General features: G+C 39.7%; 1 protein-coding gene and 2 long non-coding RNA genes across 3 annotated transcripts in view; 1 reads left to right on the forward strand and 2 right to left on the reverse strand.

Annotated features, from left to right (window-relative positions):
- PGR (progesterone receptor) overlaps nt 1–2,236 on the reverse strand; it is a 44,027-nt gene extending 41,791 nt beyond the window's left edge. The window contains exons 1-2 of the mRNA XM_064645139.1: nt 2,136–2,236; nt 529–1,909 (exon numbers count right to left, since the gene is read on the reverse strand). Coding sequence (XP_064501209.1) covers nt 529–1,688 — 1,160 coding nt within the window. The 5' untranslated portion in view covers nt 1,689–1,909; nt 2,136–2,236. The remainder of the gene's footprint in view (nt 1–528; nt 1,910–2,135) is intronic.
- LOC135409513 (uncharacterized) lies at nt 153–9,320 on the forward strand. The gene is made up of 2 exons (XR_010428241.1): nt 153–327; nt 9,093–9,320. It is a non-coding gene; the product is annotated as an uncharacterized LOC135409513 (long non-coding RNA).
- A 9,676-nt stretch (nt 9,321–18,996) lies between these two features.
- LOC135406770 (uncharacterized) lies at nt 18,997–26,155 on the reverse strand. The gene is made up of 3 exons (XR_010426470.1): nt 26,059–26,155; nt 19,790–20,073; nt 18,997–19,085 (listed from the first exon to the last, which is right to left on the reverse strand). It is a non-coding gene; the product is annotated as an uncharacterized LOC135406770 (long non-coding RNA).
- Nucleotides 26,156–27,266: the final 1,111 nt, after the last annotated feature.

Genomic DNA, 27,266 nt, shown 5'->3' on the forward strand with positions numbered 1-27,266 from the left:
TCTTTTTTGTGTGCAATTAACTGGGTTTTTTTTTTAAATCGGAAATAAAGTTGTGGAAAATATTTAGGTATTGATGAATATGGTCTCGCTGCCAGTGAGGGTAATCTGGAGAACACTCTGCACTCCCTTTCTGGAGCCGGGCACTGGCTCGGTCATCGAACGGCACTGAAGCACCGCAGCGACAATAAGCCATCGCCTCCTGGAGCGTTACCGCGCCTGAAAGAGCCGCGAGGTGCCAGCTGCTAAACTGACACTGTGCCAGTCTCACAACGCCCTGGACACCCCGGCGTGCTCGAACAGCGAGGAGAATGGAAACGGGGGCTGCAGGTACTGCCTAAACACCCAAAAAGGCCTTAGCCGAGAGAAACTTCGCCCACCCTTGTCTCGGCACCCCCGGAGCGCCCATCCCGCGGCACGGCCGCCCCTCCGGAGCAGGAGGATGCGCGGAGCTTTCCCGCCGCTCAGCGCGACCTCCCGGCCCCGTCCCTCGGCGAACGCCTCGCCCGCTGCCCCCGTCGCCCTCCTTACCGCGCGTAGCCGAGGTAGGGGGGGCACAGCTGGGGCAAGCCCTCCTTCAGCACGGCGGCCGGGAAGCCCAGCGGCTGGTGCCCGTTGAGCCCCAGGGCCGGGTAGAGCCCCGGCGGCGCGGCTGAGGTGGAAGGGAGGCTGTCGGGCGCAGCCGGCGGCCCATAAGCGCTGGCCAGGAGGGTGGGCTCCGCCTTGTAGAGGACGCACTCCAGCGAGGACTCCTGCCCGGCCCGCGGAGCCGAGGGGTAGTCGGAGCAGCCTGCCGCGGGGGTGGCCCTGCCAGCCGGGTACCGGGTGGCGAGGCCGAGACCCTCCTCTTTGATCTTCAGGACGGGCTGGAAGTCGCCGTAGGCGAAGGACCCTTCCTTGGCATCCCCCGTGGGGAAGCCGTACCCCGGCAGGTCCGGGGCGGGGGGCGAGCATCGCGGCACCCCGCCGCCCTCGTACTCCGCCCCGTCCAGCAGCTGCCGCGTGCGGGAGGCCAGGAAGGCCGAATTGAGGGGCAGAAGCGGCACGTGCAGGTATTCCTGCCCCGGGTCCCCTTCCCGGGACCCGCCAGGCAACGCCACAAGCCCCGGGGCATCGTCCTTGGGGGCTGCGGCGGGACCCTCCGCGCCGCCCCCCGACGGCAGCTTGGTGGCAGTCAGGGCATCGCCGGGAGGCCAGAGCGGGGCGGGCCGCGGCGGGGGCTGCGATGGACCGGGCGCCTCTGGAGCCGCTTCGCTCGCCTTCTGCGAGGGGCCGCGGCTCATCGGGCCGTCGGGCGCCTCCGCTGTCTCCACCTCGAAGAACGACCAGGGCGTCGCGGCCACGGCGGAGCTGGCATGAGCCGTGGGAGCCAGAAAGGTGTCCAGGACGGTGTCCAGAGAGTCCTTGTCCGAGAGGGAGCCGCTCCCCGGTCGGTAAGAGAAGGAGTACCGGCCCTCCTCCTGTCCCAGCTGCTGCTGCCGCGGCTCTTCCTCCTCCTCCCCTTCCTCCTCCTCCTCCTCCTCGTCCTCCTCCTCGTCGCTGCTCTTGGGGTAGAGCAGCCCGTCCAGGGAGATGTCAATGGGTTCCGCTTCCCTACGGAAGGGGTCTCGGCCGGGCTGTCCTTGCAGCAGGACCGCCCCGTCTCTGGCAGGCGGAGGCGCTGTGGGCTCCTTGGCCTTCACCTCGGTCATGCTGGCGCGGGTAGCGCTGAGCACCGACGAGTCGGCGGCTGGGCAGTGGCGGGGGGCGGGCGGCCGGGCGGTGCAGGATGCGGGCGGCTCTTCACATCCTCGACGTGCCCGCTGCGGCCGCGGCACAGGTCCCGCTCACATGGTGCTGCTTTCGCGGCGGCGGCTCAGCCCTGGTCCCTGCCGCCGGGAGAGGGGAGACACGAAGCCGGGAGCGGTGCAGCCTGGAGAGGAAAAACGATGGCAGCGTGTGCAGGGGGCAGGCAGGAAGGCAGGGTTCCCGCCAGGCTCTGGCGGCGGCGGGCAGGATGCCGCTCGCTGCCCCCCGGTTCCGAGCTCCGCTGGTCCCTGGACTGCTTCCCACTGCCCGGGCGGGCTGGCTGCCGGCTCCACGCCCCCTCGTCCGTCCCTCCCTCCACGCCCCTCTTCGCCGTCAGCTCGGTCCCTTACCAAGGGTCTGCGCTGCAGGGCACGGGCTCGCCCCTCCAGGTCCCACCTCTTTCCGCTGCCTCTGGGCACCGCGGCTCCCCCAGCAGCACTTCCACCGGCTCCACCTTCACTCCGCCTTCCCCTGCCTGTCCTCCCCGTCACTCGCCCCGCGCATCCCTCTCGTACCTCATCCGGCACCCTGTGCCTTAGGTCTGCGCTTTTTGGCCTATCCTGGCATTCTCTCTGTCTTCTCATCCTTTTCCCTCACCTCTAGGGTCGGTGCTCCGTCCTCTCGCTTCACCATTCCCAGAAGTGCAACTCTGGGCAAGAGGCTATAAGCCTCTGGTTAGGTCGCTGTTTTGGAGAGCAGAGAACAAGACAAGCTTTACTTATCTGCAGTTGACAATAGTATAGTCTTCCTTTTGTCTGTTTTTCACTATTCCCTTCACACCTTCACTGTAGTTTTTCGTGGTTGAGCTCTGTTACCAATCCTCTTCTAGGATCCATTTTCCAGTAGCAAAGAAACCGAGGCATTGTAAAGCTCTTTAAATTACATTAAGGGATCTCAAAGCATCCTTTGCTCCAAGAAGAACAATGTCTTTTCTACAAAAGTAGGGGAAAGTGGGGCATTCTTTGCTTCTAAACTTTAATTACTTCGTCAGGGGCATGAGAGGATGTTGAAAAGGGACCTGGTTTACAGGAGTTGGCTGGCCAGCCTGCATATAGCAAGTTATAATTCAGCCCAGGTTAGTTCTGACCAAGAAGCTGTCACCAGCTAATTGCTGCCTGGCATTTTGTATAAAATGATGGCTTTGTGGCAGAACCCATTCAGCTCGATAATACAGCTACTAACTGAAGGGGAAAAAAAAGGCAACACAACCCTTAGTATATTTTTATTATATAGAAATCCAGAAAAGAAACCTGTGTTGAAAGATATGAAGAATAGATTGGCAGAGGAGTAGTCCTCATGACTTTACGTGGAATCAGTATGTTTCTGATATGTAGAGAAAAGTATGCTGTTACATGATCGATTGTGATCTGTAAGTATAGCATGCTTTTCTGAAAAAAAATCTTTTTTCCACAAAACTGTGATCACCACGAAATAGTTGCTTTTGTTATTTTACTTTCAAAACATTTTTGGACTGAATAGGACAGCTTCTCGGGGAGAGAAACATAACTATTTGAAATTATTTCAGTAACATTTGAAATCATACAGGGCAAGTTTATAAGAAGCAGTGGCGTCCCATAAACACTCTTCAATGTGGTGTGTAGTTTCTACTTTATTCTTGGTAAAATACTACTGGCTTATAGACTGCTTTGTGAGTCTGTCTTTTATTCCTTCAAGAATAAACAGAAGAAAATCTTTATTTTTTCAGTATTTAAAAGAATTAAGGCAATGTGATAATAACTAACATTTTAAACCTCAGATGTTATGTGGGCACCTCTCTATACATTTAGGGGGTTCTACAGAATAATGCACCTCCAAGCATACCTGTTATTAGGAGTATTTCTTGAACAACAGTATTTCACTCTGTAGATATTCCAGGGAAAAAAACTGTTTGAGCAGCAAGTACCAAGAGTTGAAGATGTTTTCACAAAACCTGTCAGTGGAACCAATGTAAAAAGAATTATTTGAGGAGCTACCTAGTTCTGTTATGACATGACATTAAACAAATAATTTGAAGTGCTTTTCTGGTTACCAAATTTCTCTTTTTCGTGCTACAATATTTCTCTCTTCTCCCAAACCCACCTTTTTTCAGAAGGGAGAGAAGTTCCTCTCCAGTACTGTTCATCTCCATGCTCTTTTTGGTTTTCCCCTGATGTTTTCATGCTTAGTCAGCTAGTTGTCACGCCTTTTTATTGCCACTGCCTTGCTTTCTCATTTCCACTTCCCTATATGCACCCAGCATTCATGGTCTGCTGCTTTACAGACATGTGCTCCACAGACATGTTTCCTTATAGTGACTTTTCTTCTTCCTACTGCTTCAGGACTAGGAGAGGTAAAGAGCCACAGATAGCCTGAAGAGGGGTCCTGAAAGGAAAGCATCATTGAGTAGTTTCCGCTTGTCTACTAAAATTCTACTCTAACAAGGCCATGTGACTGTAAACACCTACATGTTCACCAGAAATATAAATGTTTGCTACTTGCATTATTTGTCTAAATGTTAGCAAATAAATGTTGTCCAGGTTTTCTGCTGTCCTGATTTCATTTTTATGACCTGACAAATATACTAATTTCTTTAATAGTAGCAGTAGTTATGCTGAATTGTCATTATTTAAGGAAAATATTTTGGGTTCTTTATCTTTAGAAAAATTATTTGACTTTAATTTATACTGGCTTCACGTGATTTCTATGAACTTTCACTGGAAATTTTTAATATTTTCTTTACATTATTCTACCTATAACCCTCATGCCCCATCCCTGGAAGTGTTCAAGGCCAGATTGGAGGGGGCTTTGAGCAATGTGATCTGGTAAGAAGTGTCCCTGCCCATGGTAGGGGAGGTTAGAAAGAGGTGATATTTAGGATTCCTTCCAATCCAAATGATTCTATGATCCATCCTACATCACTTGGATGCTTTACCTGATATTGCTATGATATCACAAGTTTTTAATTAGGAACATTTCAAAGTATGCCTTATCAAATTTTTTTACGTTCTACTGTTGTCATTTCTTAATTTTGATTTATTATTGTTATTGTGTCAATCAACATTACAGAAAAACAAGTTTTCTTATGGTGTTTCCACAGCTGATTTTCATTTGCAAGCTATTAAAATTGAAACTGATATTTTCAATTCAGATCTAAAAATGACATTTTTTATATTCAATAAGATTTTACTGAATATAAAAATTTCAAAAAGCAAACAGTATGAATGTACTTCTGAATAGACTATTTTGAACCAAAAACTAAAACTTTGGAGGGTTTGATTGACAATCTTGCATTTTTTAAAATTCAGTCAGAACTTGAAAGTATATTGGAGAGCTCAAATAATTTGTGTCTGTTTTCTTGCTCTGTTCAAAAAATGTGGATGAGTAAAAGCTGTGCTTAACAAAGCTGTATTGTTTTGCAGCACAATTCCTATATAAAATGTCAACAAGAATAACAATAGAATTATACTGAGAACTCTCATTGTAAAGCCGTAGATTTGCACTTAACTTTTAAGTAGTTCCTAAGCATTTGTATGGCCATTCAACCGTTCAACTGTGCACTTTAAAGCAGTAAAATTTTTGATAGACCCTTTGAAATATTACTAATGTTATTGGCTTAAATAAAACCAAAAAATGCTGGGTGAGAAACAGGACAAATACACAGCCTCCTTGAACATTACAAAGATCAAAATCACAAACCTTTTCTATGATGACATTTTCTTAAAAACTTTTGAATCATGGCCTAAAAGTCAACAAAATCTAAGTTCCTGTTCTCAGACTAAAATGTTCCATTTGCGTGTAAAGAGTGCTCCATATAAACAGTGCCATAAAGTTAATGTCCATACAGACTTTACTTATAATGACCTCAATATTGTTCTGCACAGCCTGTCGGAAAGCAGAACTTAGAAGTTAAAAATAATGTTGGTTTTTTTCCACAGTTAATGAATGTCTCACAGTTTCGTACTATCATTGTTTAGGATATAGTACAACCAAAAATGTAATTCACTTTTTGTAAACAGAGAGAAGGAGAGACTATCTTCTTCAAATAGCTTATGAGATCATGGTCAAAAAAAAAAGTGGAAAAAGCAGCTTGTATAAGGAGGTGTTTAGAGGCTTTTGCTTCTATCAGAGAAATAACATTTTTATTTAAAACAAATAGACCTCTGTAACTGCATTTTGCAATTTCTCCACTGTGAAAAGCCCCCGCATTTTCAGTGTGTGGTGTAGAGGATTAAAACGTAGTGTCATGTAAATAACAGCATATTCTTGTTATGTTACAGGTTTTGGAGCTATGTACTGCTGTGATTGCATCCCTATCCTGTAAAAATGTAGACTTCTGGTTAACGGGCTAAAGTTCAGTTAAATTAGGAAGCCAGCAGACATTAAATATGCACTTCTTGGAGATCATGATTTTGAAGTACCAGCTAAGTCATGGAAGCACTGGGCATCAGGGACGTGATTTGATGGTAAATGCGCACATCTAAGATGATCGGGTTTCTGTAGTCATGTAAGAGTCATAGGGATCTGTAGGGACCATTTTCTGGACCTCTTCAGAGACACTTAGTGTTTTATTAAAGACATAAAGGACATCTGTGATCTGAAGGACTCTAAAAGCCATGATTTTTTGGCAGTGCAATGTCAATGTCTACATGAAAAGGTCTGAATCTAGTCTTAAATCCTTAAAATGCAGTATCAATGTGCTCTACTACAATAATTGAAAACATTTCAGAGACAGCACTGTAGGCATACTTTCTTTTCCTCTAAGAAAAGACATGCCACAATGTAATTAATCTCTGTGGTCTGTTATCAGGTGTTTTCTTAGCTTAAGGTAAACCACCATAATTTACTAAAAACTATCAAAAAAAATACGAGGGTGTATTGGGAGAAATGTAGATGCAAAAGGGATTCGCAAACAGCAAGGTATATGACAAAGAAAGTAAGCAATAGAATTATAAAAGGAGATGAGGGAAAGGAAGCTAATCATGGTGCATGTTACATTTCTTGCTTTCAGGTGCTAAAGTTGATGCAGGGATAATATTGATATGGGAAGCATAGTGAGCTTGAGACACTTTTATCTTTATAAATTCTCCAAAGGGGCAAACCAGACGGGTACTGAGTTATAGCTGAGAAGGTGATAAATACTTCTGGCACAGAAGTAATATATTTTATTTATTGTTCTTTGTCTGTTTATACTTTGGCTAAGCCTCACTGAACTGGAGTATATAATACACTTGTAGCTGAGCAAATAAGCAGAAGCATGAGGCATGGAAAAAAAAAAGAGAAGCTTCTTGATTTTATGCCCCATAGAGAATGCTATTGCTGGATAGATGACATCCTCAAAAACTTTCTCAAATATATTGTTCTTTATCTTTCAATGAATGCATTACACCAGGGTGTCAAAAGGCACACGCTACACTTCCCTCTGGGCCTAGCTGGGGGACCTTTACCCAAACCCATCATCTTCCTCGATGTGGATTTGTTGCTGTTGTTTAGCCTCAGGACAAAGATGATTCCCAGCAGTTTAACATTCATGATAGTCAATGTATTGCAGCAAGTTTTGTTTGCTGGATGGAGAGTAGGAAGTTGCAATCAGTGATACTAAACAGCTGTTAGCATCTCTGAAATTCAGGAAGAAGTAGACAATAGATCTTCAGAAGTATTAAAACTAATATCCTGATCAAATTGTGTCTCCTAAGTAATCATAGAAAATAAGATAACTGGATAGAACCTCAGGACATATACAAGTAAATTTGGAGATCCAAATTGATATGAAAAAGATAAAACAAAGCTTCAACAAAACTATGGCATTTTCTTAAGAGTTCAGAAGCTGAATGAAATAGAACTGATCTTGAACCTGAACCACACTGTAAGTGGAAGTAGGCATAATTTGCTTTTACTTTCAAGCAGTCTTTGCTGCCAACTCCAACTTGATAAAAGACATCCTTCCTACACAAATTCAAAGTATTTTAACAAGGCTTAATCTTCCATCTACTTATTGTAATCCAAAATTTTTCTTCCTCTTTCTACTCATGATCTAATTGCCCAATAAGGATGTGGTTGTCCCAAGAAATTTCAAAGTTGACTCTTTGGTCTCAAAAATTGTGCTATCATTCTGCAAAATCCAATTTTGTAGAAAAATATTCATCTGCCATGTAATCTATGAAAAAGAGAAACACAAATATGTCTTCCAAGCCATTGCTTGTGTATTAAGTTGCACCACATTGTACCTCTGCTGTGAAACTTTATTGCATTAGATGTGAGCCTGCTCAGTCTCTTAAGTGAGAGAAAGGTTTTACATGAATATGTAAATTTTAAAATGGTATAAATATTTTCTATGTCTGCTTACCTTTAACAGCTTCTGTGTCAAAATTAATTTTTTTAAAAAAATTACGTAACTAAGGATCAGACCAAACTCCTTTCTGTACAAGAATGAGCTGCATTATTAAAAATCCTGCTGTGAGAACATGGAGCTATATCAACAGGAAGGAGTTAAGCTCTGGATTCTACATTGAATGAATCATACTCGCTGCATATCTAGGCTGTCCTCGGAACACCACAGATCTCCATGTGGTACTTATCTAAACTTCCGCTTGTAACACTGATCTCCATTTAGCTTTTACTTGCTCTTTCTTGGACACATTGTTATCTTAAATTTGAGTCCAGAATGTAAAGACTAACTCTTAAGTTATCATTATTAAATTCTTGAAAATCAGCAATTGTCCATTTTTTTTTCATGTCTCCTTCTTCTGTGATTTCTCACAGTATTTTCTTTGATGATTTCACCAGGTTACTTGGTTCAAATACACTAAATTAAACCAGATAAATCAAATTGTGCTATAGTTACACATTACTATAAGAACATAATTTTTGTTAAGAATGAATATAAGTAATTTGTATTGTGCAATAGTTAATATCTTATCTATGCATTACTTATTTGCTTTTTGAAAACTGATAGGTCTGTGAAAAATCCATTTTCCTAACAATTTATAAAAAACTGTGTGTGTACAAATACAGAACCTCTTGTGGGTGGATAGTAATTTTCTAGTTTCAAGCAGGTATAAAACTTTGCATTGCTTCCAAGCTTTCATCTAAATGGCCAGTTGGTCTTTCTGTGTCATCCTAAGATGTATTACTGTAGCAAAATAGTTCTTCAGGTTTTTTGTTGGTTGAAACAACTGTCATCTTTTCCTCTGCTGCGTGTTGACATTCTTGGCTGGGCTTTGCAGATCATTTGTGACACTGTTCTCTGTCTTATATCTAATTGATCCAATTTTCTCACTGGATAAGATAATTTTAAATAGTAACTTTTTTTTATTATTATTATTTTACAGTACCATTTGAGGAAAACAGTTATCGAGATGAAGATTTACTCTGCCTCTGTATGAGGATTAGCTGTGAAGGTGTCCATATGTTCAGCAATTCTGAGTAGAAATACTAAGATGCAAAGGAGGATGCCCTGTGATGTGAAAATTAAGCAAAGACTGAGGTAGAAATCCTTCACCTTTTGAAAGGTGAAGTCCTATCCAGATGCTGTATAACAATAAAATCTACTCAAAATATTGTCATTTGTTTTTGAATTGACCAATCATTAAAGAACTGGAATGTTAGGCTCTGAATTGTGCATCAGATACTTGAATGCCATCAATCAGCACAGCTGCATGAGATCTAGTGAAGGAATTCAAGCTTAAAAACTGTCAAAGGACCAATATTCTTTAATTCTCCCAGTTCTAAAGTTTCCTTAGAGCGTGTTATATGAGGATAATAAATGCCAGGTCATTGTCTCCCAGGAAGCCTAGAAGAGTATCATATTTGTACCTTTGGGTCTGGATACTTGTCTAACTAGTAAATTGCTCTCAAAGTGTCAGAAAAAAACAGTATTTCACATTTGACTGACTGAAAAGAACTAAGTTATTATGAATTCTTGGGAAAGGAAGCATGACTGAATTGCCAGCAGCAAAAAGATGGTTGAGAAACTCAGAAGTGGAGATTTGTTATGAAAACATTTAACTTAAAATCTACTAGCAAAACATGCACCATTTTAGGTTAAAAATATAATCCAAGCTTTTTTTACTTGACCTAATATCTATTCTTATATTTGTACCTTTTTTTAATCAGTAAATGGCATTTTTTCCTTTAGTTTTAGCCCTAGGCTTTATTGCATGAACATTCTGCCTTGAGTTATATTTGCTTAATTTCTTCAGTCTGTGTGCTTTCTCAACTCGATACTCTCTCTCAGTTCTTTCAAAACACAGTACTCAGTCCTTATTTTTAATTAACAAAAAAGTGATCAACACTGTACTTGGGTGAAGGTGCTCTATTACAAGAGATGGGATATAAAAAGCATGATGAGAAGCTGATGTGTTTGATATGAAAGTTGTCAAAATCATCTATAATCTCGAAAATTAATGTTGCAATTTCCAGGATAATACATGATGCTTAAAAAACACTGATATATTTAGATGCCTCTCATACATAGAATGATACAGTTATCATGCTTTCTGTTACTAATGCAGGACTTCACTCATCAGAAAAGATTTCTGTCTCTGGTATAAACCTCAGTCAGTAAATGTTCCAAAGCACTAGCTGTTATTCAGAAAAGATACTAAGAATGTTCCATTTCACCAGAACATTAAAAAGCTTTCAAAGAGTACAGAATGCAATTACAAAAATAAGAACCAGGTCACAGCACTAGAACTGCTGTCCTGACCCATGCAAAAGCAGTGGTTGTTATTTTTTTTTAAATGATGACTGATATTAAAGATGTGACATAGTGACTCAGTAGATATGTACACTGTTCAGGAGGGAGCCAGACAGAAAGATCAAAAGTAATTTTTAAGAACAAAATTAAAAATGTAAATTAAGGCTTGCAGTTAGTTTTTATATATTTATCACTCTCAGGCCTTGTACAATCAAGAATGCATGAATTATGAGGACAAGGAGCAAGTAATCAAGAGATAATTTAATCTATCATAACTGTAAGAAAATGCAAAAAAGGGAGCAGACTTGAAGTTTTTCCTTGTTATCCTTTTAAGTTTTGAACTTATAACACTTTGTGGCAGTTGTGAAATGAAAAATAGTTCTTTTCTTAGACCAGCTTTGCCATTCTAAACAGATAAGAAATTATACTCACTAGAAACTGCACTTTCATATCAAGGGCGATTGTCTTAAAGTTGATCTGAACAAAACCATCCATATCTTTGTTGGAGGCTGTAGTTACCTTTTTATTTTAAATGTTTCATAGTGTATAGCCTTTGTTACAACTCAACCACTTGGAGATGTGAGAAAGCAGCCTGCTGGTTATGGAAACACAGAGTAGCGATGATGTGGCAGGGGCCACTATATGTGTTGAAAAATAGATGTACTGGAATGGAAATTATTGTACTTCCTTTTTGGGTAATTGTCTGAGTGGATTATTCTAATCTTAATAATTCCTATATGTTTTACTCATCAGAAGGGAAAAAAAGAAGAAAAAATGCCTCGTAGCAGGTCTGAAATCTTTTAACAGAATGTATTGGCTGTTGAGGATACAGACCAAGGTCCAGGAAATGCCTGCTCAAATCACAGAACCAGAAATATTCATTAATTTATATCTTTTTGTTGAACTATTGAGTACAAATGTACTTTTTTTGTCTGTTGTGATCAAACTGGAAAACTTTCTAAATGTCTTTGCTCTCTTCATGTGAAATGATAACTCTTGTACAGTTCCATTTCACCTGGGCTGGGATAAATATTTGATGAAAAAACATGAAGATGCATTGATTAAATAAATCCAAACCCAATGCTATCTCATAAAAAAACCACCCCTGGGAATGACATTGTCCTCATGAGAGATACTGCCCTTGAAGCAAAGAAGGTCATCATCACCTTGGGCTGTATGAGAGTGTAGCCAGTGTATATAGGGAATCATGCTTCCAGTTGCCCTGGTGGGACACATTTGGAGCACTGTGTCCAGTTCTGACCTCCCCAGTACAAGTAAGACATGCAACTGGTCAGAGAGCTGGAGCACTGAACATACAAGAAGAAACTGGGCAAGTCATATTTGTTCAGCCTGGAAAAGAGAAACCAAAGGGAAACTTTATTGCTGTCTACAATTACCTCTCAGAGGATATCAAGAAGACAGAGTTAGACTCTTCTTGGACATGCACAAGAATAGGAAGAGAAGCTGTAGACATAAACTAAAACCTGAAAAATTCCAGTTAATTTTTTTATTTTTTAAATACCAGAACATTTCCTCTGAGAGGCTGTGGGCTCTCCATCCTTGGAGGTATTCAAAACTCAACTGAACAAGTTGAGGGGCTTGGACTAGGTGGCCTCCTAAATTATTCTGTGATCTTATGGTTCTATGATTGCCCTAGGGGGGAAGCTACAAGGAGATGGCTACAGGATAAACTTGAATGGAGATAAATGAAACCTTGTTTGTCTTTAAAGAGGTTATTTGGTGTGTGCATATAGAGCATATATAGACATATATATATGAACATATATAGAGAGACATATATATGAACATATAATACAATTATTTAGGCTACATGTACAGATATTTATAACAGGACAAGTAAAATTGCAATACACTGCAAATGTAATTGCCACAGTATCGCACTGGTGGAGAATTTGTTACTCTTTGCTATGTAAAATTTGTCTAATAGCATCACATTTCTGTTATTACAGCTGAAGTGCTTCTGCATCAAGTCCACAGCATGTATAATATCTGAGTTATCAGCAGAGGGAAATGTATCAGGCTATTGTGAAAGGCTGATCAACTGATCAGCGAAGACACACCTAACCTATGTGGTCCAGAATAATCTTCCAGTTTTTTTGTGCACTCTAGATGCATTCTGAGTTCATGTCAGGATGAGACATTGTACTCACTTGTACACTTCTTTCTGTTGGAAAGAAACAGCAGCGTGGACAGAAAGGGAGCCACAGCATGACTCAGAAACTAGGACTAAGAGACATACCATGGCAGATTGCAATGCAGTGCAGAAAACCAAAGGCATGCCTATGTTTCCTGATGATTTGGGGACTTAAGACATTGTGAGAAGTTGTAAAATTACTCCAGAAACTTTATTTCACTTCAAAGTTTTATCATGCTGCTTGTGTTATATTTAACAATGGGGAAGAATTCTAATGTAAAAATCTGTTCCTGATATTTTCACTGGTATCTGCTGATTCAGCCTCATTATTTGTCATTCTGTATGCCCTGAATTGGCATAGTGCCTTCTTCATTGAATCTGTGCTCAGTGATTCTCAACTAGGTATCTCTTCAAACTGTGCCACAACATTTATGTATACTTGTATATTTGTACATATGCTGAATTTTTGTTTGTTCTGGTGTCTTTGAAACTTGTTCATGGCTATACAAGTTTTTTACTGCTCCTTTGTTTCTGACATCCATGAAAAAGTAAGAAATACTGAGTACTTCTTTTCATTTAAAAAATATCTCCAAGAAAAAGAATTAATTAGAAATCAATTTTCAATAATACATGTCATATTCAGTTTTCTAGAAAAAAACAACATTCTATTTTCTACTCAGAAATATTATACTAGGGTAGAGGTATCTCTAATAGTGGAACACAAAGGAGAGGGAAAATGGAACTCAAGATGTCTAAGGGAAACAGATCAATGCAAACCAGAAAGATCCTTCTTCTGAAATCAAAATGAATGGTGCTCAGTTAAATTCTGCTGACTATGTCTGGTTATTTGGGTGCCACCCAATGGTCTGGTTGCACTTGATATTGTTCAGAATCTCTGAGTCATCCAGACAGTGAAGATCCTTGTTCTGTGAGAATTAGGCCTAATGAAAATATTAGTGGAGCTGATTTTTCTGCCTTGCTGAATGAGAAAAGGATGACCAACCTTCCACAGGTACTGGCAGGAAAGTTCACACCTCTTTCCTTTTCCAGGATGGAAAAGTTCCAGGAAAGTAACAAATTAAAATGCTGTAATTAAGCTCCTGGGAAGAATCGAGCCACCAAATTAATTAATGAAATTGTGATTAATGAACCTGGGAGTTGGCACAATTATTTATAACTGTAAATCATACAGAGTGTTCTTCCTCATTAATATTCCATTACTGTTTTTCTTTTTAAAAGTTGCACTGACAATTATCAGAGATCCACTAAAAAGGTATTTTAAATATTAGATTGAAATATTGGACTGCGAACTTGATGTTTGAGCAAGAATTGAATGCTATTGTTAAATAATAAGACCTTGTCAGAAGTAAGTTCTCCAACTTTTTTAATGATTACTGACTTTTAAATTTGATTTTTAAAAGTTTTTTTCCAAAGTGAAGAAATACTATATGCATCTTTCCATTTCTAATGATTATATTAAAAGGCCTTTTGTGGCTTAACAGTCAGTTTAGTTCTCCTTTTCCTTCCTTTGCCAAAGGAAATAGTTGGAATTTTTTTCTTCTTCTTTTTCCTACAGATGACCTGGTTTTGCTGTTGCATGCTTTTCTAAGACAAGTTGTGTATTAGAGAACTGAGCTTCTTTTAGCCTTTAACAGCACACGACAGAAACCATGAAAAAAAAAATTTTCACAGACTGAGACAGCAAATACAAAAGATTGGTAGATATGTTATAGAACAGGATGTATTTTCTCCTTTATAAAATCTTAAGTTATCTGTAAGGACTTTGTTGCTGACAGTGAAGAACATATAAGGGCAGTATTAAGTTTTATGCAAACTACTTCACTTCAGTTGTGTCCATAAGACAGCTTAGTTCTGAGAACTGCTGTCTGTGCCTCAGTTCCCATGTAGCCAAAAAGACCTTTTCTTGATAGACATTTGTACAAAGTACACTTTAAATTAATGTACCAAATTCTTCAATATTCCAGAACATTTAATATCAGCTAATGCACACCATCTTCCAAAATTCCTCTCTTACATATTCATCTTACGAACAGTAAGACTTTCCAAAGCATAGATTAAATGTTTTTGTAATCTTCTATTTCCCTTATTTTGTTAGCCTTGAAAAATAACCTGGTTAGAGCTGTAGGCAAAAGTAATAAAACAAACAAATTAAATTATGCTCACAGTAGAAGCTGTGGAAGTCATCAGTTCAACAAATGTTAACTGCAACTGGTTTTGCAGTCTGTTTGTGTGTGTGTAATTACGAGAGTATGTAGGTGTTTTACACACTGACAAGATAAAATGAGTCTAGCAAGTTTTCCAGTTTTGAATCTGAGAAAGGAAGGTTGGCAGTCATTTTTTTTTTTTCCATTTGTGTATCTGACCAAATTAAGGACATGTTGCTTTCAGCATCTTTTCCATAGGTTTCAGCTGACACATATCCTCTCATCTGATAAGTGTCACGATCCCGGTTGTAGGTCTCTTGCTACATGGGCTCAAATGTTAAAATCCTGCCATGTGGCAAAACAAGTACACCTGTTCGTGCCCTCATCTCTAGTTAGTCATAACAGCAAAATTCAAGTATGCAAATTGACACAGTCTATTTATGACTGAAATAATATGTCTTTGCTGTGGTATTTATTTTTCTTTATATTCATTTATGTTGGTTATTTAAGGTTGATATTATGCTTTTACATTCTTTATTTTTAAATATATCATTAATCTTTGCATATTGTACAGTGTGCTGTGATCTACAGCTAGAGTGCTATACAGCAATCCATCAGATATAAGGATGGGATGCTCAGCTCACTTGTTATCCATGGGTATGGGCAGAGGTGCAACACCAAGCAAACTCAATTCTCTGCTTCCAGGGGCAGCCTAGTTCTTCAGGAGTACCACCAGTTCCATCATCACGAAGGCTAAGGTCATAAGCCCTCCCAGAACTTACCAGGCCCCACACAGGAGTTATAGTTTTGGCAATTGAGTAGATAAGGGAGTGGCTTAGGGTTTCAGGACATGCAGACAGTCATTTCGACTGAGTGTCAGCAGCATTAACTGGAAAAGCTCTGGTCTGTCTGCTCTCATGTTTTAATTCTTCAAACAACTGCCAGGCTGTGTGTGAGTTCACAAAGCAATTAGTAAGTACTACAGTGTAAAAAAAACCAAACAGGCTTCATCTAGTTCTCTTGAGTGTAAACAACATATAAGCATTGAAGTAAAGTTCTAGCGTAGTCAACAGCACTGAGACATAGTGTCAAAGAATCATAGAATGGTTTGGGTTGGACAGGACCTTAAAGACACCTTACACTAGATCAGGTTGCTCAGAACCCCATTTAATCTGGTCCTGAACACTTCCACGGATGCAGCGTCCACAACTTCTCTGGGCAACCTCTTTCAGTGCCTAACCACCCTCATAACGAAGGATTTCTTCCTCATATGTAATCTAAACCTACCTTAGTTCAGTTTAAAACCATTATCCCTTGTCCTATCACTATCTGCCCATGTGACAAGTCCCTCTCTAACTTTCTTCTAGGCCTGCTTCAGATACTGAAAGGTGCTACAAGGTCTCCCTGAAGCTTGCTCTTCTACTAGCTGAACAACCCCAAATCTCTCAGCCTGTCTTCATATGAAAATAACTCACCTTGGCCATCTTGGCAACCACGATTGTCTTGCCTTCAGTATTACTGGCATGAGCTCGATAGGCTGTGCTGGTTTTATTACAACTGCACAAGCTCTAGTGATACCTCCATAAGCATATACACAATATGGACACATACACAAAGGATGGATGATGCCCTCTTCATTTTCACTGACTAAAAAAACAGTAAGTCCTATATGAGGAGAAATAAATGTTCAAGTATGATTACTTTTATGATTTAGACAACTTGTCAGGCTATATATTCTGTGATTTTTGAGGCCGGACTTTTCTGGGGAACCCTTATTCACTGAAATGTGTGAAGTACTTCTTAGGTCAAAATATACAGTGTGTTTTCAGCTGCTATATTTGAGCTACTGTTTTCAGTGTTTCTTGATGGCAGCTTAGTTTGCCAGGCTCTTTGGATCTGATAACACAAACTGAGAGATTGAATAAGACAGCTAAGTAGGAAATGAAGTTATAAATATTTGCAAGGTACATATTAGCGAGTAAAAGCAAGGCTGACTGCTTTGGAAGTGGGGTAGGCAATACACATACAATGCAGCATTCTGTTTTCTTAATGAAGCATTGCACAGATAAAAATCAAATCTCCCATCCCCACTTTACTATTTTTGTATCTATCAATTCAGGTCACTTATATTTTCACTCCATTTTGAGTTGCAGAATAAAACAAAGCTTTATGATCACTGTCAACCAGGTCATGCCTTCATCTCTGAGTTTGCCAGACCATCAGTATCATGACTGGAAAATGTGAAAATGTGATTGAATTTTGTAGAAAGAAAAATAGGAACAGGAGATTTTTTTTTGCACTAATGGCAGTACCTGCCAAAGACAGAAGACTCCTGCTACCATCAGGTTTACTCTTCTTGTAATTCTTTCCTTTTGCTGCCTTCTTCTGAGTGGGTGAACAAGTCTTTTTTTCCTTTCCTTTTTTATCTTTTACCAGATCTTCTGGCTGGCATTTTTCCTACCCAGTCAGCCAGCCCTTTGCATCACTATTCAGCAGCTATCCCTGACTGCCTTTAGCTTTAGTGGAATTTTTCAGGCACTAATAGTGATTTGCAAAACCACAGGTATTCTGAGCAAGAAATGATAAGGAAAGTATGTGAGAAGAGTGTTTGAGAAAGTGGATCATAAATCTCACTGGGGTCTGGAATCTCTTAATGACAGGGAATAGTCTTTTTTTTCTTCTTTTTCCAACTGAGAAATGAAAGAGAAATAGTAGGAACCAAGGTAAAACCTGCAAGGTTTAGGTTATCTATTATTGGTAGTTATGTTACTTTCTTCGTCTTCTATATGTTTTTTTCCTTTCAGGTCAGCCCTTGACATATGCCCTTTTTGGGGCTGTGTCTGCACATAAATGTGAGGGTTATGCACACTACTCACACTTCACTGTTTTCTCCACTTCATAACTACAACCGCATATTATTCCAAATAATGTTGTAACATAAGCAGATGATGATAGCATGGATGTTACTTGCAAACATAGAATCATGGAATAATATGGGTTGGAAGGGACCTAAAGGTCATCTAGTCCAATATGAGCAGGGATATCTTCAACTAGATCAGGTTGCTCAGAGTCTCATCTAACCCAGTCTCGAATGTTTCAGGGATGGGAGCTTCTACCCCCTCTCTGGGCAACCCGCTCCAGTGTTTTACCACCACTGTTGCAAAAGAAAAAAAGGTTTTCTTTGTATCTAGTATGAACATATGTATCATTTTATCACCAATATTAAAAGAAGTGCCAAATAGGAGACACCCCTACTGCTGGCTGCTGAAATGAATGGGACTGTCTTGTACACACACATGGGAGCCATGCAAGCTAGGCGTGGCCTGGCTCCTGGCACCTGCCAGAAATGGAGGAAAAGTTGGCAGCTGTCACCACACAGCACAAAAAAAAAATCCAATCAGTTTGTACAGAAACAAATGTTACTCTAAGAAAACTTTTCATGCTTTTTGACATCCTGCTTGCCCACAGATCAGTGGTAACAGGCATCTTGCAATACATTAAATATAAAGTCATTGTTTGTATTTGGTGTCACTTGGGTGATATCTTTTGCCTTAACTGATGCTTTCATTTTTCAGAGGCTGAGGGAATTCCAAAACAACATCTACAGTAAAGGTAAATGTAAACTCTACACTGACACTATCCCTATGACACCCTATGGTGTGCTCAGAATTCTAAGTATAACTTTTTGTCCCTGTTGCTTCTGTACTGTTCCACTTAGCACGAGTGAGGTGAAGCACTGGTCAAGCTGGCTTTGTTTCCTTTGTGAGCTTTTTTCTGCACTAACAACGTTCATAATGTCAACACGTCTTTAAGAACAGTGTTTGCTAACTTGCTCTGGCTTTGAAACAACAGATTGTAATGCTGTTTAAATTAATGCTGTAGCTGATTAAAATGCTAAATACTGTAGAATTTTCATAAACTTTTATTTCCTCATGTAGCAACAGAGTGGATATAGTGCTAACATTTTATCAACAACAGGGACACTCCTCACTAAACTATAGCAGTGTTGAAGAAAACAGTTAATTGTCAAAACTAGATTGAGATAGGGGAAATGTGTATTTATAAATTGCTAGGGTTTGTGGTAAAAAGGTGCTACTGAACTGCAAGATATTATTAATATCTCAATATCTGTGAAAAATGTCAAGATATGGTCAACTTTGGCCCCAACTGATAGTCTTCTTCTTTATGATCTCATAGAACAATAGCATCTACATATCTACTTCCATTACCTTGACCTTGGCTGTTTATTACACGTTTAATGACAGTGTAGTAAAAGAGTCTTCATCCAGTAAGGTAGGGAAACATTCTGTAAATTTAAGCACAGAGACCAACAGTGAAATTAGTTATCCTATTTTTTTTTCAATTATCAAACTAAAACAGGCCTCTAGGAAGAATTCATAATACACTATTTTTTTGTTTTTGTTGTTTTAAAGTTTTGAATGTTCTACATGTATGCAATCATTTTATGTGCTTTGTCTTAGGCAAGTTGTACATGCATGTCACAAAACATATCACATGTCCTGGTCAGTTTAATTTGGCATGACTTAAGTCGAAGGACAATGTTACTTGTATAAAATGAAGACAATCTTAAGGCTAGCCAATTAAATACAGGTTGCAAGAGTGTCCAAAACTTACAATTCCTTTTCCTTATTCTTTTTGAGTTTTGGTATGACTTATAAGTAGAAAAAGAAAAAAAAAAAAAGATAAAAAAAGAGAGGGGCATTCCTTTAATTTATTTTTTTTTGAAAACACACAGTCATTTTAAAAGTTTGTTGTTTAAGTATCACTAGACAATTTGAACTGGACATTTTGAGGTGAAGTTTGATTAACAGAGTCTGCAGGAAACTTTAGGTGAGCATTTATGTGCATTTGTACAAGCAGAAACATGATGAACAAGTGGAAGATTATCAAAGAATCGCAGAATTATTTAGGTTGTAAAAGACCTCCAAGATCATCAAGTCCAGCTTTTGGCTGTCACCACCTTGTCAATAAGACCATAGCACCAAGTACCTCATCCAGTTGTTTCTTGAACACCTCCAGGGATTGTGACTCCACCACCTTCCTGGGCAATCTATTCCAATGCTTCACAACCCCTTCCATAAGGAAATTCTTCCTGATGTCCAACCTGAACCTCCCCTGGCACAGCTTGAGGCCATGTCCTCTTGTCCTGTCTCTAGTTTCCTGGGAGATGAGGCCAACCCTCATCTGGCTACAACCTCCTTCCAGGTGGTTGTACAGAGTGATAAGGTCTCCTCTGAGCCTCCTTTTCTCCAGGTAATAATCCAGGCATTAATCTGTAAAATAAATTGATAAATTCAGTCTGATTTGTTCACCTACAAAACTATAGAAATTCTAACAAACCTTCAAAAAAGTTGCATTTCTAGATATACAGTAATTTAATGGATGCATTCATCTTAACCAAGGAGTCACTGCTCTATGTACATTCATTTTCTCATACATCTGAGAAAATGAGGTGTTAGGATGTGGCCTTTGTCACCTTCAATATAAGCAACTGTAATTGTTTCATTTCTGTGATAGAATGAGTATTCAGAACTTTTTCTTTTGCATTAATTTATTTTGTAAACCTCTAGTATTCAGCACCAAGTCTTTGAGCACCATTGCCAATCAGTCTTTTAAGAAATCTAAAAGAAGTGACAGCTTGTCCTTCTGTACAGTACTGTGAATGAGTGTCTGCAAACTATTCACAAGGAGTGTAAATCACTACAGTCCTCCTCTAGGTTGTTTCCAGAAGTCAGTAAAATGGTCAGGAGAGTGGTTAGGCAGAGTCAGTGATGGCATCTGTGACCTAGGTGAAGCATAGCCTGGAGGTATCTGAGGGGGGTCCTAGTCTTGAAAGAAGGGACCTGGTGCTGGGGGCAAGCCTCATGCAGAGAGGACAGTGCAATATCTGGCTTTCTTTTCCTGTTTAAGTGATCCTTAGGGAATGTAGCAATCAAGGGAACTGCAAACAGGGACCTGGCAGACGGCATGGCCATTCATACAGCAGGGCATGTGCAGGGGTTGTAGCCTTATAATACTGAAGAAGAGATTACCAAGAAGACAGAGCAAGCCTTTTTACTCAGGTGCCCAGCTGGGGAAAAAGAGACAATGTTCTTAAGGAGGACAGGAGAGGTACAGACTGGAAAAAGAAAACCTTTCAATACAAGAATAATTAAGTGCTGGAACAGGTTACCCAGTGAGGTTGTGCAGTCTGCATGCTTTAACGTTTTCAAGAACTGACTAGAAAAAATTTAAGCAGGAGGGGGCTAGAGACCTCCTAAGGCCCATTCCAACTTGAATTATTCTATCATCCCAAGAATAAGTCTTTTCTGAAATCTCACCAATACTGTTGCAATTCGTCATGTATGTGTGGTCACAATCATGTTTTGAATGAGCCAGTCCCACACCTAACATTTCCAGGCCTAGGATCAGAGGGGAAAAGAAATGGAGTGGCTTTGGAGCTGAAAATGGTAGTAGTTTCAAAAGGAAGAATGTTCCATTCAGAACAAGACAATTTCAGGCATACAGGTGCTGAAGTAGTACACTAAATGTAACATGGAAATCTAAATAACAGCATGCTGAAGAGACAATTGAACTGTCTTGGACCATATCATATTATCCAGATGCCAGAGGAACATTCGCAAGCTCAGCCCTGCATCTCTTGGAAACAATTTCTATTTCTTTTTTAAAGAGATTCTGGACATGATGAACAGGTAATCTGCTCCCTGAAGTAGTTACTGTGTTCCCAAGGCACAGAGGTGTGGTCTCAGGGTTCCAGTGAAATATACTTAAGTAAATATAAATGATGATGCTAGACCATGCCATCCCTGTGTCACCTCAGCAAGTTTGGATCAGTGGCTACTATTATAATGAATAGTAAAAAACAAAGAATGTTGTAAAAATGTACAGACGTGTCACAATCATAAACTGCATGGGTTGGATTTTCTCTCAGTAGTAGCTAACATAATGTACTAACTTCTTGAAGTGAGCCCAGCTTACATTCATAGTTTAGCCTTGGGTTTTAACATACTTGTCCTGTGTCTTGTCAACTCTCCCCAAGTCTGTCTACATTTCTAACCTCTCTACATCCTCCCTATGAACTCCCCACTTATGCACTTGATGGATACTCCTCCTTTTTTTTCCGGGTCACTTCTCAAAACTACCTTTTTCCATGATGACTTTTGTCAACCCAAATAAACTTAATATACTTGGAAGAAACTACATGAATTGTTTGAATACTATGCCTTTGATCTGTGGACCTTTTGCCTTAGTAGTCCTCTGGGAGCTTAAGCACACTAACTCATTGACAGCATTCAGTAAATAATTCAGGTGGAAAGCTTCCAATTAATTATTTTACTCAGTGAAAAATCAGCCTTGAATTACAATCAATTTGGTTTTGGTTAGGAAAAAATAAACTGTATATTAGTAATTTTCTGACATCGGATGGTATTATTTTACTTCATTTTCTAAACGTCATACTTCAGCTAAGACCTTGTCTTTATTTAAGCATACACATGAAGGACTGCACACTATGTGCTTATGGAAGAATTAAGGTAGGAAATTCTTACTGTGTAAAGGAACCTTTCAGTTTTAGGTTAAATTCTGATTAGAAAACATATTTACTTTGCTTGTGAGGTTACTCCAACTCATTTGTTACAGAAAGACTATCTTGAATGTGTGTAAACAATACATAAACCAGTGTATAAAACAATTTTTGTTTGTTTTCATGTTTATAGGAGTACATGTAAAATCACCCTTAGATTTTAGGCATTTTGGTTATTAACATGTTTTCTATAAACAGAACTATTTATAGTGATAAAATTACAGGGTTTTTTTACTCCTGAATATGAATAATCTTCATAAAGCATGATTCAAATACAAATTTCCTTGTACTATGTAATCTGCTAGCACACTATCTTGTACTAAAGAATCCTGCTTGTCTAACCTTGATTTAATTGTGCTCTGTGCATAAGCAATGACCTCACTTGGGTCATGAATCGCTGAATCAATGGAGCAAAAAGTACCACATTTGACCTTGCCATTAATGGCAAAGCCTTAAAGCCTTCTTTTATGCAATATATGTATTCTCCTGAGAATATAAGAGAGTTTTCAGTTTTTAAAAATAATTAAAAACAAAATACAAGTGACATTCTAGGTCCTGCCCTCTCCCTCCCCTTTAACCCAACAGGCGGTCCCTGAAAAAAATCAATTTAATTAATTGAGAGCTAGGATTTAGAGTATTAGCAAATATTTGTTGGAGTTTCGATTGCAAAACTGGATACAATAGGAGCAGTATTAAATCCAGAAGATAATGGCCTTGTAGCATATCTGAAATTGCAGTTAAAATTTTTAGATCGTTCAGTAGTTTTACTGGGGTGGGACAATGAAGACATATAATGTGGCTGTGAAATCCAGCCAGCTGACAATGAGACAACTGGGAAATATTGCTGCTACTGCGTTTGTCCCTTTGGAAATAAATAATATTTAAATGTATCATGTATCTTACTTACACATCTAATGCCACTTGTCCTCCATCACTGTATTTCCTGTGAAATATCATGGGGTGTAAGACATGATTTTTGTTTTTGAGATCCAGCCCTCTCCAGCATGGGAGGTTTGTTATTGTTTGTACCTGCTCCTAACATCCATCCTGCATAAACTGTGGTATATATTACTTCATTTACCAGAGTCAGATGCAGGGATGAAAGTTATAAAACAGAGTGCATTGTTAATGGTTTACATTCATCTGATTACTTCAAATTGTGTTTGTTATTTTGTTTTTGGATGACCTGCAGCATTTGGGAAGTGTGAGGACATTCAGGCTTATGTGACAGTGACACAACTGGTAGAAAGACACATTGTGTAAAGAACACCATTTCCTATCAAAAATGCGGTTGATCAAAATGGACTGTCCTCCCGAGCGTGAGTGGAGATGTTTTCCTTTGACAGGACAAAGAGAATGAAGCTGTATGTATTTTGCATTTCCATTTTGCAGGTTGGCAAGGCTAGTGTCAAGAAACCCTCAAATGGAGGCTGAGCACCTTCAGAGACCTCTAATTCTTATCCTGAAGCCCAGGTTTAGAGGCTTTCAGTCACTCAGGGAATTCAAAGAAGATCTCTCTTTCCTCTCGCAAGAGCTCAGTCTGTAGGGAGGGTCTTCCATAGATATCCTGTCTCAGCTGTGGTCACCCTGTGTCCTTCCTGTGTGTCTTGGCTTAACAATATTCCAGTACTATTCCCCCAAGTTCAACTGTAATGTCTTCTCCTAATCTGTGCCTCCCTGTCACGTGGTTGTTTCTAGTACCATTCCACCCTGCTGATTTTATCAGCTGAAGTCATTGCGTTAAGACACTTGAACCAAAAATGGTAGTAAAATTATTTTTCAGGATTTTTAACTAGAGTGAAATGCCATGTTCTTTTATCATGGTCCCCTTACAGGATTTGGACAGCACTGTGGTAACCCAGAATAACATTTTTGTGACACACCAAGAGAATGCATAGTTCTGATCAAATTAAAACCTACCTATCTGAAAATGTACTGCTGAGTGGCAAGAAAAAAGAAAGGTTTTCTTCCCCCTAATTCTTTCAGAATATTAGCTGTTACAAAGGGTTCTTTGTAAGCAGAATACTCCCAGCCCCTCTCTATTTCATCTTATCACTTTAGAAGAGTGGAAATGAGTAGAATTTTTCTCCAGTAGTTATGGAGAACGATTCTATTTTGAGGGTTTTTACTGCCTTGTAGAGGTCGTGCTGGCATTTCTAAGAGCTACTTCAGGCTTCTCAAAAAATTTTTTCATTATGTTGTTTTCTGTTGGGGACTATAATTCTTTAAGCTAAAAACAGGCTGACAGTACTCAAGAAATAGTCATGGGCACAAAACTCATATTCTTAGGGTAGTTCTCCCATCTGCCAAGTGCTCCATGGTTATCAGCTGAAACACCATTTATAGGAAGTTTACTGTCATTCAACTCAAATTCTCCAAATGTAGCTGTCTTTACTGTAAATTTGTTGTGAAATTCTTGTAATGATCGTTAACTAATTGTGTGTCTAAACCAGAAGTGATTGATAATACCATTTTTAAATTGAGCTGTATATAACCATTGGACAATTGTGCCCTGTAGATGAAACATTAAAGTCACTGGAAACTATTTCTTTTCAAGATGAGTTCAGAAATGAAACTTCAGAAACTACTAAAAGCATCATTAAAAATTTACAGACAGTCTGGAACCTAACATTATCTTCTTCAAAGAGACCAAGTCATTTTCTCTCAGTCAGCTTCTTTTTTTATCTAAGAGAATCTTCTAATTCATCTGTGCTGCCAGGTAAGTAAAAAGTTAAAGCTTCAGGACTGAACAGGATTGAGCAACACTGTGTGGGATACAACTGCTGGTATATATTTCACTAGTAGCAGAACACAGGAGCAGAGGGACTTTTTCAGATCATGCAGTAATCACAAGCACTTCATGATCAAAGGCTAATAGGTCATAAAACTCAGTGCTGTTGCTATATACATAAAATTCCCTCTTTGCTTTAGTTATGCTTGTATTAAAATGTTTCCCAACATCCCACTTACAGCCCTTCCATGTTTATCTATTTGACAACAGCAAGGCGAGTGGTGTGGTCAACATACTGGAGAGAAGGGATGCCATTCCGAGGGATCTGTACAGGTATGACACATGGGCCTGTGTGAATCTCGTGAGTTTGAATAAGGCTAATACAAGGTCCTGCACCTGGGTCCAGGTAATCCCAAGCACAAGTACAGGCTGGGCGGTGAATGGATTGAGAGCAGTCTTGAGGAGTAGGACTTGGGGAATGTTGGTTAATGAGAAGCTGAAAATGACTGGCAATGTGTGTTTGCAGACCAAAAAGCCCTCCGTGTCCTGGGCTGCATCAAATGCAGTGTGGCTAATAGGTCAAGGGAGGGGATTCTTCTCCTCTACTCTGCTCTGATGAGACCCCACCTGGAGTGCTGTGTCCAGCACTGGGGCTGCTAACATAAGAAGGACATGGATGTGTTGGAGTGAGTCTAGAGGAAGGTGACAAAGATTATCAGAGGGCTGTACCCCCTCTCCTATGAAGGCTGAGAGAGTTTGTGTTGTTCAGCCTAAAAAAGAGAAAACTCCAGGGACACCTTATAGCACCTTTCAGTACTGGAAAGGGGCCTACAAGAAAGCTGGAGAGGTAGTTTCCACAAGAGCATGTAATGATGGAAAAAGGTGCAATGACTTTAAACTGAAAGACAGTAGATTTAGATTAGATATTAGGGAGAAATTCTTTACTGTGAGGGTGGTCAGGCACTGCAACATGTTGCTCAGAGAAGTTGTGGGTGCTCCATCCTTGGAAGTGTTCAAGGCCAGGTTGGATGGTGCTCTAAGCCAACTGGGCTAGTGGAAGGTGTTCTCATCTGTGGCACAGTGGTTGGAACGAGATGATCTTTAAGGTCCCTACCAACACAAACCATTCTATGAATTTCCAACAGGGATTGCAAATATACACCAATCCAGTTATAGTTTTATCCTTTATGTTTAATAACTATATATAAGCTCTATTTAGATATGTACCTGTAGCATATATTTCTCTTTCAGGAGCTTATATAGTATCCTCTTGACTTTATATCAACTTTAATGATTTACTGTCTCTTCTGATCTAAGCTCCACAGGTCTATTTCTCCATGTAAAAAGAACTACGAATTTTGAACAGGAGTCCTTCTAGATTCATTTGATGACCCCTTATTCTTGTACTGCAAGAAGAAAATGACAAGTGAATCTCTTCCCCTTTCAATGACACTCATATTTTAATGGACATCTATCAAACCCCTCTGTTCCTTAGTCATATTTTTCTCAATTTTAGTAGTTCCTTTGATGGAGCTGTAGGATCTCTTCACAGCTGTGATAATGGTTAACATCATCTGTACTGCACAGTTTTTTCCCTTGTTAGCCTGATAAAAACTTTGAATGCTAAATTCCTGTGTTGCAGTTTCCTTTTTGCTTCTTACCAGCTCCTGAAAATTTGGTTTTACATTTATATATTCTGATTTATTCTGTTCATCAAAAGAAAGCAGACAGTAAATATTACATATGATTTGGGTTTTTTTACTGTGGATTAAACACAGAATAAACAATCAAAATTAAACCAAACCATAAAACTCAGAATCTAAACATTCTCATATGTCTATGTCCACTCCAAAATGTCAGTCCATTCATGTGTACTTTCCCTATGAGCATCAGAAGATACAAGGAACAGTAGCTACTAAGAAGAACAACAAATTCAGAAGCTGTAAAAGTTAAGAGAATATCAGCTCCAGAGCTATTGCTGTGGCATTTTCCATTTCCAAATCAGCCATTTAGCAAAATCAATATAATGGAGGAAGAGGAGGATCCATTCTGAGAGGTTTTCTGACCCAAACCCTCTCCTTACATTAAGACATGTAATTTCAGTGTCAGTGAGTAGGCTCTCCCTTTTATGCATTAGAAATCAGCATTAAGAG

This window comes from Pseudopipra pipra, chromosome 2, assembly GCF_036250125.1.
Source record: "Pseudopipra pipra isolate bDixPip1 chromosome 2, bDixPip1.hap1, whole genome shotgun sequence".
Taxonomy (NCBI): Eukaryota; Metazoa; Chordata; class Aves; order Passeriformes; family Pipridae; genus Pseudopipra; species Pseudopipra pipra.